The 16,457-nt window shown below is 37.8% G+C and overlaps 1 protein-coding gene across 1 annotated transcript in view; it reads right to left on the minus strand.

The window, feature by feature from the left end:
• Lipt1 (Lipoyltransferase 1) overlaps positions 1–16,457 on the minus strand; it is a 49,814-nt gene that overhangs the window by 30,628 nt on the left and 2,729 nt on the right. The window contains exon 2 of the mRNA XM_090386269.1: positions 5,904–6,020. Coding sequence (XP_090242395.1) covers positions 5,904–6,020 — 117 coding nt within the window. The remainder of the gene's footprint in view (positions 1–5,903; positions 6,021–16,457) is intronic.

Below are 16,457 nucleotides of genomic sequence, written 5' to 3' on the forward strand. Positions count from 1 at the left end.
ACCTAACACCGAACCCTGTGGGACCCCACTAATAACATTAGTCCAAGAAGAGAAGCACCCATTGATTACCACCCTGTGTCTTCTCCCACTTAACCATCCTTTTATCCATTGTAGCAACTTTCCCTTAATACCATTCTGCTCCAATTTGTACAATAGTCTTCCATGCCCAATAGTGTCAAAAGCTTTCCTGAAATTCAAATATATGATTTCAAAATTATTTTTTGCATCCAGTTTCTTTGTAACCACATCATAATATCCTATCAAATTTGTCAGACAAGACTTTCCCTTAACAAACCCATGCTGTGTTTCAATTATTGCTGCAGTCTTGTCTAGATGATCCTGCAATGCATCTTTAACCAGTGACTCCATTATTTTACCCGGAACAGAAGTTGAACTAACTGGTCTGTAATTACTCGTGTCACCCTTCGATCCTCCTTTGTGAATTGGGGATAGATTTGCACATCTCCAGTCTGTGGGAACCTCCCCTGAGTCCAAGGACACTCTCATAATTATGGCTAAGGGTTTGCTTAGTTGCTTTGCCGCCTCCTTTAATATAACTGGATTTAATATAATCTTGTTGCCCTTCTCTGTACTCGTTCCAACAGCTCTACATCCTTCTTAAAATGAGGCCTCCAGACCTGTATACAGTACTCAAGGTGTGGCCTGACCATTGCCTTATCCCTGCTAGAAAAATTCCTATATATCATTGAGAAGACACCATGAGCTACTCTTGCAGACCGTCTGCACTGCTCAGAAAACTTCATATCTGCCTGCACAATTACCTCCAGGTCCTTTTCATTCTCTACCACTGTCAGTGTAGTACCACAGAGTTGATACGTTATTCTGGGGTTACTGTTTCCCATATGTGGGGCTTTACATTTGTCAAGGTTTAACTTCATTTGCCACCTCTCAGCCCATCTGCTCAACTTTTCTAGATGTCTGCAAACTTGCACATTAAGCCTGATATACCATTATCAATATGATTTATAAATTCAGAAAACAACAATGGACCCAACACTGAACTCTGAGGGACTCCACTAATAACGTTAGTCCACGAAGAGCAGTGTTCATTGATTGCCACTCTGTCTTCTTCCACTCAACCATCCCTTTATCCATAGCAGCAATTTGCCTCCAATGCCACACTGCTCCAATTTTTTCAGCAGTCTTCCATGCTGTGTCCGAGCTATAACTGAAGTCTTGTCTAGATGATCCTGCAGTGCTTTTTTAACCAGTGCCTCCATTAATTTTCCTGGAGCAGAAGTTAAGCTAACAAGTTTATAATTACAGTAAACCCCCGCTATTCGCGGGGATTACGTTCCTGAGAAATGCCGCGAATACTGGAAACGCGTATACTGAGTTATGGCTCCCATAGTAATAAAGGGGTTACGTTCCAAAATATGAAATATATAAGAAAAACTAGTCTAAAATTTTGTCTATGTATGTATTATATGTACCTTCATAATATGACTATGTACATAGACAGTACATAGTGAAATGCAAGCATATGGCATCGAAATGAAAATAAGAAACAGTTAATATTAAATAATAGTAGTAGTAGTAGTAGTAGTGGCACATGATGCAAGAAAGCAAGTGTAGAAGCTTATGCAGCATCAGCCAAAAAAAAAAAAAAAAAATCACACCATTCCCTCCAAATGCCTGTCCAGTTCCTGCTAAAATTTATTTAACCTATCAACTTCCACAAAGACAGATGGAAGTTTGTTCCAGCAATTAACCACCCGCTGGCTAAAGGCAAATTTCCGCACATCTATTCTACATCTGTCCTTTCTTAATTTGAACTTATGTCCCCGTAGGTTGGTAATCTGAACAAGTGGAAGGATCCCATCAGAATTCAGCGTGCTCAACCCATTCAAGGCCTTATAGACCTCAATCAGATCACCGCGCAGGTGCCTAGTCTCCAGCCACTGCAATTTGCAGAACTTAAGCCTCTCTTGGTAAGAGAATCCCTTCATTCCCCTCACCAATCGTGTTGCTCTTCTCTGTACACGTTCAAGCAAATCTACATCCTTCCTAAAATGAGGCCTCCAGACCTGTACGCAGTACTCAAGGCGTGGCCTGACCACTGCCTTATACAGAGGGACAATCACCTCCTTTTCCCTGCTAGCAAAATTCCTATATATCATTGACAAAACCCCATGACCCGCCCTAGCAGCCTGTCTGCACTGCTCAGAAAACTTCATATCTGACTGCACAATTACTCCCAGGTCTTTTTCATTTTGTACCACCTTAAGTGTAGTACCACACAGTTGGTACGTTTCTCTGGGGTTACTTCTACCCATATGCAGTACTTTGCATTTGTCAAGGTTGAACTTCAGTTGCCACTTCTTAGCCCATCTGCCCAAATTATCTAGAACCTGTTGCAGTAGCACACTGCCATTACTGTCATTAACAACCCTGCCAACCTTTGTGTGATCTGCAAACTTCGACATTAAGCCTGATATACCTTCATCAATATCATTGATAAATACACAAAACAACAGTGGACCCAACACCGAACCCTGTGGGACTCCACTAATAACATTAGTCCACGAAGAGCAGCACCCATGTTACAAACAGTAAATTCTAAGTGGGAAGCATTCAAAGAATTAATTGTGGAAGCTACTAGACTTTATATACCGATTAAGAAATATAGTTCAAGGTTTAGGCCTAAATGGTTATCAAATGAACTAATGAGACTCGTGACAGAGAAGAAAAATGCATGGGATGCATATAAATTATCAGGTGACGCAGAAGCCTGTGGCAGATATAAGCTAGTCTGTAATCAGGTCACAAAGGAGGTTCGGCAGGCGAAGGCGGATTACGAGAAATCTTTGGCAAAAGATGCTAAGAAAAACAGCAAGGATTTCTTTACTTATATAAACTCTAAAAGGAAGGGGATGAATCTGATTGGTCCACTTGACATCGATGGTTCGACTGTTGATGATCCTGCTCAGTTAGCAAACAAACTGAATGAGTATTTTGCATCTACATTCACACGTGAGGAATTATTACAATTTGAAAATGGAAGAAGGTTATCAAATTGTAGCAAGATATTTAATGATTTTGTAATAACTGAGAGCAAAGTGGAGGAGAAATTGTTGAAGTTAAACATAAGAAAGGCACCTGGGGTGGATGGGATCTATCCAGTTATTTTAAAGGAGGCGGCAAAGCAACTAAGCAAACCCTTAGCCATAATTATGAGAGCATCCTTGGACTCAGGGGAGGTTCCCACGGACTGGAGATGTGCAAATGTGTCCCCAATTCACAAAGGTGGATCGAAGGGTGACACGAGTAATTACAGACCAGTTAGTTTAACTTCTGTTCCGGGTAAAATAATGGAGTCTAATAAATGTAATATTTATTAGAAATTTCAAACAAATCTTTCAAACCAGCGCCTTTGCTAGCAAAAAACCCTATCCCGCCAGTGCTATCACCAGTTTCGCTAAAGTGTTGATAAAGGAGTTTTGCCGTTTCACGAATGATGAGTGAAATTAACGTAATTTTATTTTGAGTTCGGTCTTCTATCCACAGATTTAAAGCTTTTCCATTTTTTCTAATTTAGCATCACGAGCTACAGAGCAAATTTTTGAAGCAATTAGCGCGTTTTCACGGACACTACGGCGGATTTTTTCTTCCGATTTCTTGATTGATCGTACCGTTGACTCATTGATTTTATTTTTTGCCACTGAGAATACACTTTCACCATTAGAAATTTTGTCTAATAACTCAATTTTATTCGCCAATTCATCACCTTCTTTGATTATTTCACATTCACATTTCCCTTGTTATTCGTAGCCATATTTTTTCTTTTTTTTGTCATATTTTTGTCGTCACGTTACGACCAACAGCAACGCCAACAGTGACGAGTCATCCACGAGGGCATTCATCCCATACTACCCAACCTGTCACAACAGATCGGTAGAATCCTAAAATCACATGGCATAAAGTGCATCCAACTCCCAGGCACGAAACTGCGTTCTCTCATTTCCAACATAAAAGCACCTGTCCCCACCCTTCTACAGAGCGGTTTGGTCTATCGCATCTCTTGCCGTGACTGCACGAGCTGCTACTTTGGAGAGACTGGACGTCGACTCGAGAAACGCCTCTCAGAACATAAAAGGGCGATCCGTTTGGCAGATGTGGAACACTCAGCTATCGCCGAGCATGTCTGGACAACCCACCACGACATTGACCCACACCGCGATGTCGTGGTTGTGGACAGGTCCCACCATTACCTAAGGCGTACCTGGTTGGAATCGTTAAATATAAAATGCTCGGATACCTCTTTGAACAGGAACAGTGGTTGTCAAGTTAATCCCATCACAGAGTCAGTAATTCTATCCATAGACAAACGCTGGCCACGTCACCACCATACGTCACAGCCACAAACATCAACAAACAATTAACCACATGCCTCACGCACCATCCTGGCAGTGCATCTCTATTCCAACTGCCATTCAATTATTTTAATCCGATGAAGGCTGCCACCCAGCCGAAAGCTTATTTATGTATTGTAGTTTAATGCTCTGTGCAACAAAATAAAAAAAAAATTTTCGCATTATGAATCCGGAGCACGTAGGCCTCTTTTATTATTGGCAATTGTAATTGTAATATTTTCAAATTTGTAACCTTTTCTATTTTCTGTTCCCCCAACAGACTGGTCTGATGATGGGTATTGGTAATATGCCTGAAACGTCAACCTTAATGAATAGTAGTTTAGACGAATAGCTTAATAAACTATTATTAATTTCACTGGGTATGTGAGTGGTATTAAATATAGTAATAATCTTAATGGAAAGCAACCACGTAACATCCTTTCCCAACTATATTTGATAATATTAAGTTAAGATTTACGCAAGGGAAGGAACAACAGATGAAATGGTAAAGGATTCATCTTTGTAATTCTCCTATCATATGGCATTAAGAAAGGAGAGTGTAGAGAAGTTAGCAAGGTAAATAGGGATTGCATTAACCAGCCAGCAAGCCTCATTTTGACCAATTCAATGGAAAAAGTTAAACCTTTAATGATAAACATTTCTTTAAAGACACTGTTACAGAAATGTAAATAGTGGGTGGAGAATGAAAGCTAAAATAAAAAAATTAAATTAATAAAAATGGGGAAAGTTCCAAGCGACTAGCAACAGGATATAGTGTGAAGCCCAATGAGAATAAAAATTGTGATAAAGGAGTATTGTGAAGTTTGTTCACATCACAGTTTACACCAAACCCATTATTCATAAACACAATGACTACAGACAGTGAAGATTTTTCAAAAGAGACTGAGTATATTTGTTGTGATTTTGGCATAATTAAAGTTACATCAGTTTGTCTCATTCAGTGCAATTTTATTAATAAATCCTCAAAAGTGCAGTGCTATGCTTGAGGTAAATTTCTGAGGAACACAGACAGTGTGGGGAAGAACAAAGTATTTGATAAGAAATAAAAGATATAAAACAGATATTCTCTTAAAAATATTAATAATACTACTAATAATAATAATTAGAACCATGACTCTAATTTACCACCAGTTACAAACAGTTCATAATGTATCCCCCCATCCTCACACACAACTTAAAATATATTTAAACCCCATTCACCCTTGCCTTGGCAGAGTTCTGATAATAATAAAAAAATCAATTCTTGAATCCCTATTTTATAAGATAAAGAAACCTGCAAACTGAATTATGTACATGTTCAGGACAAATCATTTAAGGAAAAATTTTCCATCCAGTAAAGTTTCTCTTGATTCCATCAAGAGAAACTTAACTCTCAATAAAAACATTAAAAATTAATGTTTTAAAAAATTAAAATTAACTCTCAATAAAAAATTAACTCTCAATAAAAACATTTTTATTAGATGAAAATTGTGCATTTTATCTTGGTATAATTTAAGAATGTTTACTTACTGTATCTTTATTTAACACTTTATGTAGCATCTTGCTATCTACATTGACCAGCACTGTACAGTGATGATATGCATTTTTATCTTTAAGTCCATGAAATTTGGAAGCTGTTCCTGAAATCTAAAATGTCAGCAATTAAGCACAATACATATTATTTAAAATTATGTATATTTGTAAATAAAAAATTGGTGCACTAAAAATCATAAACATATAAGACTGTTCATTTGTAAAAATATTATACAGTTTATATATGGAGAATGACCTGGTATAAATAATTTATCACTCATGTGCTTTTGATTTGTATCCCTTTAGTATGCTGGAAAATGTTACAGATGAAAAATTAATCATGTAAAGAAACTCTAAAGATTTTAATTTTCAAAAAGTTTAATTATCAAGAGACTGTTCAGTATTGCAACATGAGGTTGACTGATATCAGACATTGTGGGAAGCTGGCATATGAGTTTAATGTTAACAAACAAAGTAACAACAATGGTATTTTCATCTTGTCAAGTGGGTTGAGTTTACTGTGTAATGGTTTTTCCAGAAGATGTTATTTTTATTATTTTTTTATTTTTTTTTTTTTTTAGTATGCAGACCACCTTCTACCACCTAACAACTAAATTTGACAGTGGCACCTAGCTTTTAAACAAATGTGTTGAAGTCTGGGCCATGGGCATACTGAACTATGGCCAAATCCTGAAATACCCTGAACAAATCAAGAAATGACTACCCATTTTGGGCGCATCTTAAAGTTGTTGAAGGAACAAAAAAAAAAAATAAATAAATAAAAAATAAATAAATAAAATATATATACAGTGTAATCTCATTAATAAAAATTTCAAGGGACCTAAATTTTCATGTTTTGTAATAACGAGGTTTGTAGTAACAAGGTCCCCCAAAGTGTCAAAATTTTACTGTTTTTTTTTTCGGTACATACTGTATACCTAAGAATAATAATAAAATCAAAAATAAATTAATAAAATAAAATAAAAACAAAAGTCTTGTCTAACAATACAGTAATAGGAATAACATATTTTTTAATAATTTTATTTTATTTGTAAGTTTATTATTATTATTATTATTATTATTATAGCTATATGGTGAAAGGAAGCCTGAGGCTTATGCTGCACCAGCCAAAAAAAAAAATTCCCCGAGTTACCTTGAGAGAGAGAGAGAGAGAGAGAAGTAGAAAGGAATCACCAAGAAAGAGAAGAATGATGATATCCAGCTCAGGACCCTGGGTGTGCCAAGCCCATACTCACCAGATGTGAGCCCCTGGAGTTAACTAAGAGAAAAGCAATATTAACAGAAATGAAAATATTGTACAGTATATATTTTGATATATACAATATTTTAGTATCACAGTAAAAAGAATTACAATCTTAATATAAAAGGAGACATAGAAACCATTAACTTTTTAATAAATTAATCTAATTTAAAGAAAGAATCCAATGTTGTTTGCACAGTTTTTGTCCTATATGCATTTTCAACTACAGCACAGACGTTATCAAATGCAATAGTTGTTTCTTTATCAACGTTACTGCAGGCCAACACATTCTCTATTATGTTCAATGCATTTTGGGCATTCTTTTTATACGGCAGTGTGCGTGCACTTCTTCACTTTCGCTGTTGCTGGTAACAAAAACATCATCGTTTTGTTTGGCACCCAGCAGCTCTTCTGGTGTTGGCGTTGTAGTGGTAGCAACTTCATCATCCACCTTCACAAACCTCTTCAAATTTGCCAACAAAATCCATATGCTCCTTCAAACTCCTCCATTCTCACTGTTGCTATCACATTCGTCTGCTGGACCATTTTTTTCAATGATGTTCTCTCCAAAGCTACTCTTTCTGAAGCAGTTGATAATTACACTTGATGTAATACTTTCCTAAGCAATAACAAGGTTACGGATAGCATCCAAGACATTCCAATTTGGCTGCAAATTGTTCCCTCCTACATTGCGGATCAAGTACCTTATCAGGCGGGCTCTATATGCTCTCTTGAGGTTATATATAATGCCTTGATCCAGTGGTTGCATTAAACTGGTGGTATTGGGGGGTAAAAACAACAGCCATATATTTGTCAACTTAAGTGTCTCGGCAGAATGTGCTGTACAACGGTCTAGAACCATCAAAATGTTCTTTTTTTCTGAAGCCATTCTTCTGTCCAATTTTGATAACCAAGACAAGGATGGACCATACAGAACACAACCAGTCTGTAGCCTTTTCTTTGTCGCCTAATCCAGACTCACCGCAAATATTTCGTGAAACCAAGTTATTCCTGTCTTTAAATCTCTGGAGTCAGCCACTGTTGCATTTTAAGTCGGTAATCCCTTGTTGCTGAGCTAGATAATTTCCGTTTTCCTACAAAATCAGACCTGATTTGGCAAATCAAATGCACGGATTTGTTGGCCCACTCGAAAAATTTTGTTTCAAGCTCCTCGTGTTTTTCACCACGAATTTGTTTCCTGTTTTTCGTCGCTGCTCCAGTGTCACGCACTTCTTCAAGTCTTTTTCGGTTTTTCAGTATTATAGATAAAGTAGGTAAAGGGATGTTGTATTCCTTTGCAATGCCCGTTTTGCTTCTTTCCATCCTATCAGCCTCTTGTATAATTTTTAGTTTAATTTACAGGCTTAATTCTGTCTGTCTATATTTTGTCGCCATAACACTGCTAGATAAGATTTAATATAAACAAATTTTCTAATCAGGCTTAATGTCCAAGTTTGCAGACAATACGAAGGTTGGCAGGGTTGTTAATGACACTAATGACAGTACACTGCTGCAACAGGATCTAGAAAAGTTGAGCAGATGGGCTGAGAGGCGGCAAATGAAGTTTAACATTGACAAATGTAAAGTACTACATATGGGAAGCAGTAATCCCAGAGTAACGTATCAACTCTGTGGTACCACTGCAACAGTAACTCATGGTGTCTTGTCAATGATATATAGGAATTTTTCTAGCAGGGATAAGGAGGTGATTATCCCTTTGTATAAAGCAATGATGAGGCCACACTTTGAGTACTGTATACAGGTCTGGAAGGCTCATTTTAGGAAGGATGTAGAGCTGTTGGAATGAGTACAGAGAAGGGCAACAAGATCAGTGAATGGAATAAAGGGTTGCTCTTATGAAGAAAGGCTTAAGTTTTGTAAATTACAGTGTCTGGAGACTAGGCACCTGCGAGGTGATCTGATAGTATAAATCAGATCAGATTGTATAAAGCCTTGAATGGTTTGAGCATGCTCAATGCAGATGGGATTCTTCCTCTTGCTCAAAATAATCACCTGAGAAGGCATAAATTCAAATTGAGGAAAGACGGTTGTAGGATAGATGTGCGGAAGTTTGCCTTTAGCCAGCGGGTGGTTGATTGGTGGAACAAACTTCCATCTGTCGTTGTAGAAGTTGACAGCTTAAATAGATTCAAGGCAGAATTTGACAAACATTTGGAGCAAGTGGATGGGTAAAATAAGGTTTTTTTTTTTTTTTGGCTGATGCTTGCTATATAAGCTTGCTTTCTTGCATCATGTGCCTTTGCTAATGTTAATGCATCAGTCAAAAAAAAAACCTCCCCATTTCACCCATCCATTCACTCCAAATGTTTGTCTAGTTCTGCCTTGAACTTTTTAAGTTGTTGACCTCCACTACCACAGATGGAAGTTTGTTCCAACTATCAACCACATGCTTGCTAAAGGCAAATTTCTTATAATTCAGGAAAGACAATTCTACAATTGTCTTTCCTGAATTTGAATTTATGTCCCCTCAGGTGAGTAATTTGAGTAAGAGGAAGAATCCCATCAACATTGAGCTTGCTCAACCCATTCAAGGCCTTATGCACCTCAATTAGATCACCTTGCAGGTGCCTAGTCTCCAAATGCTGCAATTTGCAGAACTTAAGTCTTTCTTGGTATCAGCAACCCTTTGTTCCACTCACCAATCTCATTGCCTTTCTCTGTATTCATTCTACCAGCTCTACATCCTTCCTAAAATGAAGCCTACAGATCTGTATGCAGTACTAAAGGTGTGGCCTGACCATTGCCTTATACAAGGGGACAATCCCCTCCTTATCCCTGCTAGCAAAATTCCTGTATATCATTGACATGAGCTATTCTTGCAGCCTGTCTGCACTACTCAGAAAACTTCATATATGACTGCACAATTACTCCCAGGTCCTTTTCATCCTCCACGTCCCTGAGTGTAGTACCACCAAGTTGGTACATTACTGTGGGGTTACTACTACCCATACGCAATACTTTACATTTATCAATGTTAAAATTCAGTTACCACCTCTTTGCTGTTTTTTCTTTGCATCCTTGCCAAAGTTTCTCGTAATCCATCTTCCTTTGCCTAACCTCCTTTGTGCCTTGATTACAAAAGCTTATATCTACCATAGGCTCCTGTATTGCCCGATAATTTATATGCATCCCATGCATTTTTCTTCTCTGCCACAAGTCTCATTAGTTCATCTGACATCCATTTTGTGCTAAACCTTGAACAGTATTTCTTAGTTGGTATGAAAAGCCTGGTAGCTTCTAAGATTAATTCCTTAAATGCTTCCCATTTAGAATCTGCTGTTGGTAACATCATCAGGTGGACCCACTGTATAGAATTTTTTATTTTAGAATTTGTGAGACCACTGTTTAGAATTTGTGAGACCACTGTAGTCACCAAATTCAATAGGAGGAAGTACAGGATAAGAGCCTTGTTAATCATTTTAGGCCTGGAGAGACTGCACAAGGCTCAAGGGGTAGAATGTTTCACAGCATGGTCTGTGCTTGTTAACAGGAGAGACTGTAATTTACAGGGACAGGAAAGAATATTTGCTAATGCTATTTAGGCAGTGTTAGGTGGGCAGCAGAAAATTACTAGCATGGGGGTATACAGATTAAAAGATTAATGGCAGCTGCAAGAAAAGGTTTTGATTATTAACTTTTATTTCTATAGGTAGGGTATTCCCTTGGGTCACTAGTCATAATTTGCAATGGGAGAATGAAATCCTGCAATTCAAAAATTCACAGATATTGAAGTTTCTTTGTAAAGCAATCACTGGTGTTATGTTCTAAGACTTAAGATAATCATAATTATTAAAGGAATAAAATTTTGCTTTGGGAAGCAAAAACTCACTTGTCTGGTGACGCATACTACTCTTAACTCAATTATTTGAGAAAAATTTCAAAGTAGCACATTTTCAGATTTGCTCATGCAGATCAAATAATTTTTATAAGCCTTTACTTGTTATACATATTTAATAAGTAAAATTAACTTTTTCACTATCTATCTGTCTTGCCTGCTTGTGCAAATCTGTGTATACATACAGACAGACCCAGAAGTACGCAAATTATCTGGAAAGGGCTGTGGAAAAAATTTTACTGAACGTGCCTACCTTACTTGCATGCCATATAACAGCGGTTTTGCTCAAGGCAGACCTGTATTTATGCACTTATTTAAGTGTATAAATAATTTTTAGTGTTTGCATGTGCTGTGGTAGAGTACAATCATGACTGGAAAAATTAAAAAAAAAATGGTAAAAGTGAACTCATGCATAAGCACACCAAAATTGATCTAGAGATGAAAGATAAAATTATACAGAAATATGGAGGTGGACAAAGCTTAATGACCAAAGGATGTAATCTTGGTCTCAACACCATCAACAGTGAATACAATTGTGAAGGATGCTGCCTGTATAAAGGAACATGTGAAAGGATCTGTCTCCTAAAGTCAACAATAATAACAAAAAAAAAAAGTGTTTTGGTGCTATTTATGATATGGAAAAATTATTAACTACGTGGACAGAAGACCAGATAAAAAAAGTGCATTCCACTAAGCTTAATGATGATTCAGACAACTAACTATGTGGATGGAAGATCAAATATAAAAGTACGTTCAGCTAAACTTAATGGTGATACAGATGAAAGCAAGGACTCTTTTTGAAGACATAAAATCAAAATATCCAGGTGGTTCTCAATCTTTTGTGGCAAGTAATGGTTGGTTTGCTAGATTTAAGAACCATGCTGGTTTTTATAATGTTAAAGTGTCTGGAGAAGTTAGTGGCGATATCGAAGCAGCTGAAAAATATTCTGAGTGGTCAAAACAAATAATCAATGAGGATCCTTACTTGCTGCAACAACTGTTTAATTCAGATGAGACTGGACTGTTTTGGAAACAAATGCCATGGTGTACATATAATTCTAAAGAGGTAAAAACAGTGCCAAGACACAAAGATAGACTAACTCTTTTGCTTGGGGGGGGGGGGTAATGTTTCTGGTTGCTGTATGCTTAAGCTGCTGCTAGCCTATCATTCAAAAAACCCACATGCTTTTAAAGTCATCAGTAAGGCAACTCTTCCTGTATATTATCATTCAGATGAAATGTGTGAATGATACAGGAAGTTGTGCTGTATTGCCAAGAGGCTGACATTCCATTCAAGATTTTTCTTATTGTTAATAATGCTCCTGGTCATCCTGTGCATTTGGATGATTTTCATTCAAATGTAAAAGTACTCTGCCTTCCATCCAACACTACTTCATTCATCTAGCCCATGGACCAGGGGGCGATTTCCAATTTCAAAGCTTACTACAGCAGAGCGTCGAAAATCTGAATGTCAATAATCCGAATAAGCCAGTATTTATTTATTTTTTATGCTGGTGCTATAAAATAATTACAGTAACTGTTGGTTATTGTGATCGCGCCTGAATTGAATTTTGATTCTATTAAACAGCAATTCTAATAAGCAAAAATTGGAGAAATATTATCCACAGACTATGAAAATGAAGATATAAAGCATCACTTTTATTACCTTATCAATTAAAAAATTAAATGATACCTGAAAATCGATAAACAAATTGAATGCTGTCCAACTTAACTACTCTTGCTGAAAAGAGTGAGAGATCTAAGGTCGCGGGTTCGATTCCTGCCTCGGGCTTGGATCAAAGTACTGCAAAAACCTTGGGAGGTGCATTATGGCCATAGAAGCCTATGCGCCAACAACTACCAAAAAAAAAAGAGATCTCGCAATAACGAAATTCGAAAATGGTGCAGCAAAAAATAAGTAATTATTTTCATTAAAGGCCTATACATATGTGTTATTGTGGCTGAAAGTTCCATTTTTTTGTTACCTATGAATAAAAATACGTAAGTACAACTTAGTGTTTTTATTTCTAAATTTACTAAACTTTTTTTTTTTTTAAGGCTTCAGAACAGTATTTTTGATAAATCGAAAATCCGAACAAATTAGAAGTCTGAACTACCCCTGGTCCCAATTAGTTTGGATTATTGACACTCTAATCTTACATAAGGCTGTTGCACAGGCATTGGAAGCTATGGACAGAAATACTGATTTAACTGTCCGAGATTTTTGGAAGTCTTATAATATTTATTGAGCTATACAAAAGCTTTGTATAACCTCTTTTTCATTCACAAGCATGGGAAGAGGCTACACAAAATTCTATGAATTCGGTTTGGAAAAAAAATTGTCTGCAGTTTGTGCATCATTTCATTAAAGACAAAAATTTTGAAGAGTTGAATGAAAAAAATAGTGAAGCTTGCTGAGCAACTAAAATTAGAAGTTGATGAACGTGATATGGAAAAATTGATTGATCACATGGGGATGAATTATCAAATGAAGAACTCATTGAATTAGAAGCAGCAAAAGGTGCTGAAGTTGAGCAAGATGAGGTTTGGAACCAGAAGCAGAACCGAGACATTTTGTGATGAAAGAGATGACAATCACATTCCATTAGATTTCAGCAGGAATGGCATGATTGGAGAAGATAGATCCTAATGTGTCCCCAATTCACAAAGGGTGACATGGCTAATTACAGACCTGTTAGTTAGTTTAACTTCTGTTCTAGGGAAAATAAAACAAAGGAACTGGAAGCAAAGAATAATTTTGATATCATATACTTGGATTTTAGGAAAACTTTTGATACTGTTCAACATGGAAGACTACTGTACAAATTGGGGCAGTATGGCAAGGGCAAATTGCTACAATGGATAAAAGGATGGTTGTGTGGGAGAAGGCAGAGAGTGGTAATCAATGGACACTGCTCTTTGTGGCCTAATGTTATTTAGTGGAGTCCCTCCCGGGTTCGGTGTTGGGCTGATTGATGTTTTTTGTATTTATCAATGATATTGATGAAGGTACACCAAAGGTTAATGTCTAAGTTTGCAGATGATACAAAGGTTAATACGAAGGTAAGTTTGTAGGTGATACAAAGTGCAATGAGATTGGCAAGGGGAATAGGGTGCTCTTACCAAGAAAGGCTTAAGATCTGTAAATTGCAGTGTCTGGAGACTAGGCACCTGCAACATGATCTGATTGAGGGGTATAAGGCTTCGAATGGTTTGAGCAATCTCAATGCTGATGAGATTCTTCCTCTTGCTCAGATTACACATTTGAGGGGGCATAAATTCAAACTGAGGAAACACGGTTTCAGAATAGATGCACATTTGTTGCCTTTAGGCAGTGAGTGGTTGATTGCTGGAAGAAAGTTCCGTCTGTCATTGTGGAAGTTGATAGCTTAAAGATTCAAGGAAGAATCTTTTGTTTGCAGAGCAATCGGGTACGGGACATGATACTGCCAAGGGGGATGTCTTTGTGTGTGCACGATGCAAGGAGTGTATCGATATCAGGCAACAACTCGGCGTTCTTGTGGGCCTATATGAGAGCTTGAAGGACAGGGTGGATGCCCTCGAAGACACTAAATTGAAGGGCCCATCAAGCTCTCAGCTGCCCACATCAACGCCAGAACTTGCACTTGGGCATCGCGTGACAGAGAGACAACCCCCAAGGCAGAATGCGCTGGTCCCGAAGGAACTAGTAGTTGTTGGTGACTCTATTGTCAGGGAAACGGGGAACATGCTTTGTAAAAAAGATAGGTGGAACAGGACCAGGGTATGTCTGCCAGGGGCAAAGGTTGATGATGTTGTAGAGCGAATATCATCTTTTAAGGGCACAAAAGGTGATATAGTTGTACACGTTGGCACTAACAATATTAAGAGTAGGAGACCGGCAGAATTACTTAACAAGTACAGGTCACTGTTGAACAAAAGCCAAGAATTAGGGTTGAATTTGAAAGTGTCTGCAATTCTGCCCAGACACGATAGGAGGGAGTATATGATGAGAGCCTTGTCGATCAATTCGGCCCTGGAAAGATTGTGCAAGGCTCAAGGGGTAGAATTTTTTTCAGCCTGGACTGTACTTGTTAACAGGAGAGATTGCTTCTACAGGGATGGGATACACTTAAATAGAAAGGGTGCAAGAATATTTGCTGATGCTATCGAGGCAGTGTTAGGTGGGTCGGAAAACTGCTAGCTTGGGGGGAGACAAAGACCAATAGATTGACAGTAGCCACTGGCAGAGGTGAAAGAGATTCTTGCACTGCTTCTATTAGAATGAGCAGAAGCCTGAAAAACAAGATGCATGGTATTTCAGAGACTGCTGGGAGCCATTGCGGTACAAGTAAACACATGGGTTGTGTTAGGGTAGCTAAGAATAGAAACAGGTGCAGGTATACTTGCGTGTACACCAATGCTAGGAGTTTAGTAAATAAATTTAATGAATTTGAGGTATTGCTCAAAACAACAAAGGCAGATATTGTTGGGATATCAGAGACGTGGTGTCACACAGATATAAGGGATGCAGAACTGCAATTTGGGGAGTACAACGTCTACAGAAAGGATAGACAGGATAGGAAGGGGGGAGGGGTTATGCTATTAGTTAAGAAACACATAAAAACCAAGGAAGTGAAGCCAGTCGACATCGCCGGACAGTGCAGTGTTGAGTCAGTTTGGTGTGACATAAGCATTGGGAGATCAAAATTGAGAGTAGGAGTGTGCTATAGGCCTAATGACTCTGATGAATATAATAAGGAACTGTACAGGGAAATAGAGTGGGCCAGTAAATCAGAGAGTCTTATAATGGGAGATTTTAATTTCCCAGATATTGACTGGAATTTGGGGGCTGGTTACTCACACACTAGCAGGGCTTTTGTGGATTTATTGGATGATTGTTTTCTACATCAGCATGTTCGGGAGGCAACTAGAGGGAGTAATACTCTTGATTTGATTATCAGCAGTGATTCTTCATGCATTAAGAATCTGCAGATAAATGAACCACTAGGTGGCAGTGATTACAGTGTGCTGAAGTGGGATTTACTCAAAGAGATAACTACCATTAGGGGTAAAGGGAAGGGTTATTGCTTCCGTAAAGGCGACTACGATGGACTGAGACAGTATTTAAATTCTATACAGTGGGACCAACTGATGATGTTACCAACAGCAAATTCAAAATGGGAAGCATTCAAAGAACTTATCTTGGAAGCTACTAGGCTTTACATACCAACTAAGAAATATTGTTCAAGGTTTAGGCCAAAATGGATGTCAGATGAACTAATGAGGCATATGGCAGAGAAGAAAAAGGCATGGGATACTTACAAATTAACACATGACACAGAAGCCTATGATAGATACAAGTTGATATGCAACCAAGTTACAAAGGAGGTTAGGCAGGCGAAGGCAGATTACGAGAAATCCTTGGCAAGGGATGCAAAGAAAAACAGCAAAG

The sequence above is a fragment of the Mastigoproctus giganteus genome, chromosome 12, assembly GCF_048544385.1.
Source record: "Mastigoproctus giganteus isolate SK-2022 chromosome 12, ASM4854438v1, whole genome shotgun sequence".
NCBI lineage: Eukaryota > Metazoa > Arthropoda > Arachnida > Uropygi > Thelyphonidae > Mastigoproctus > Mastigoproctus giganteus.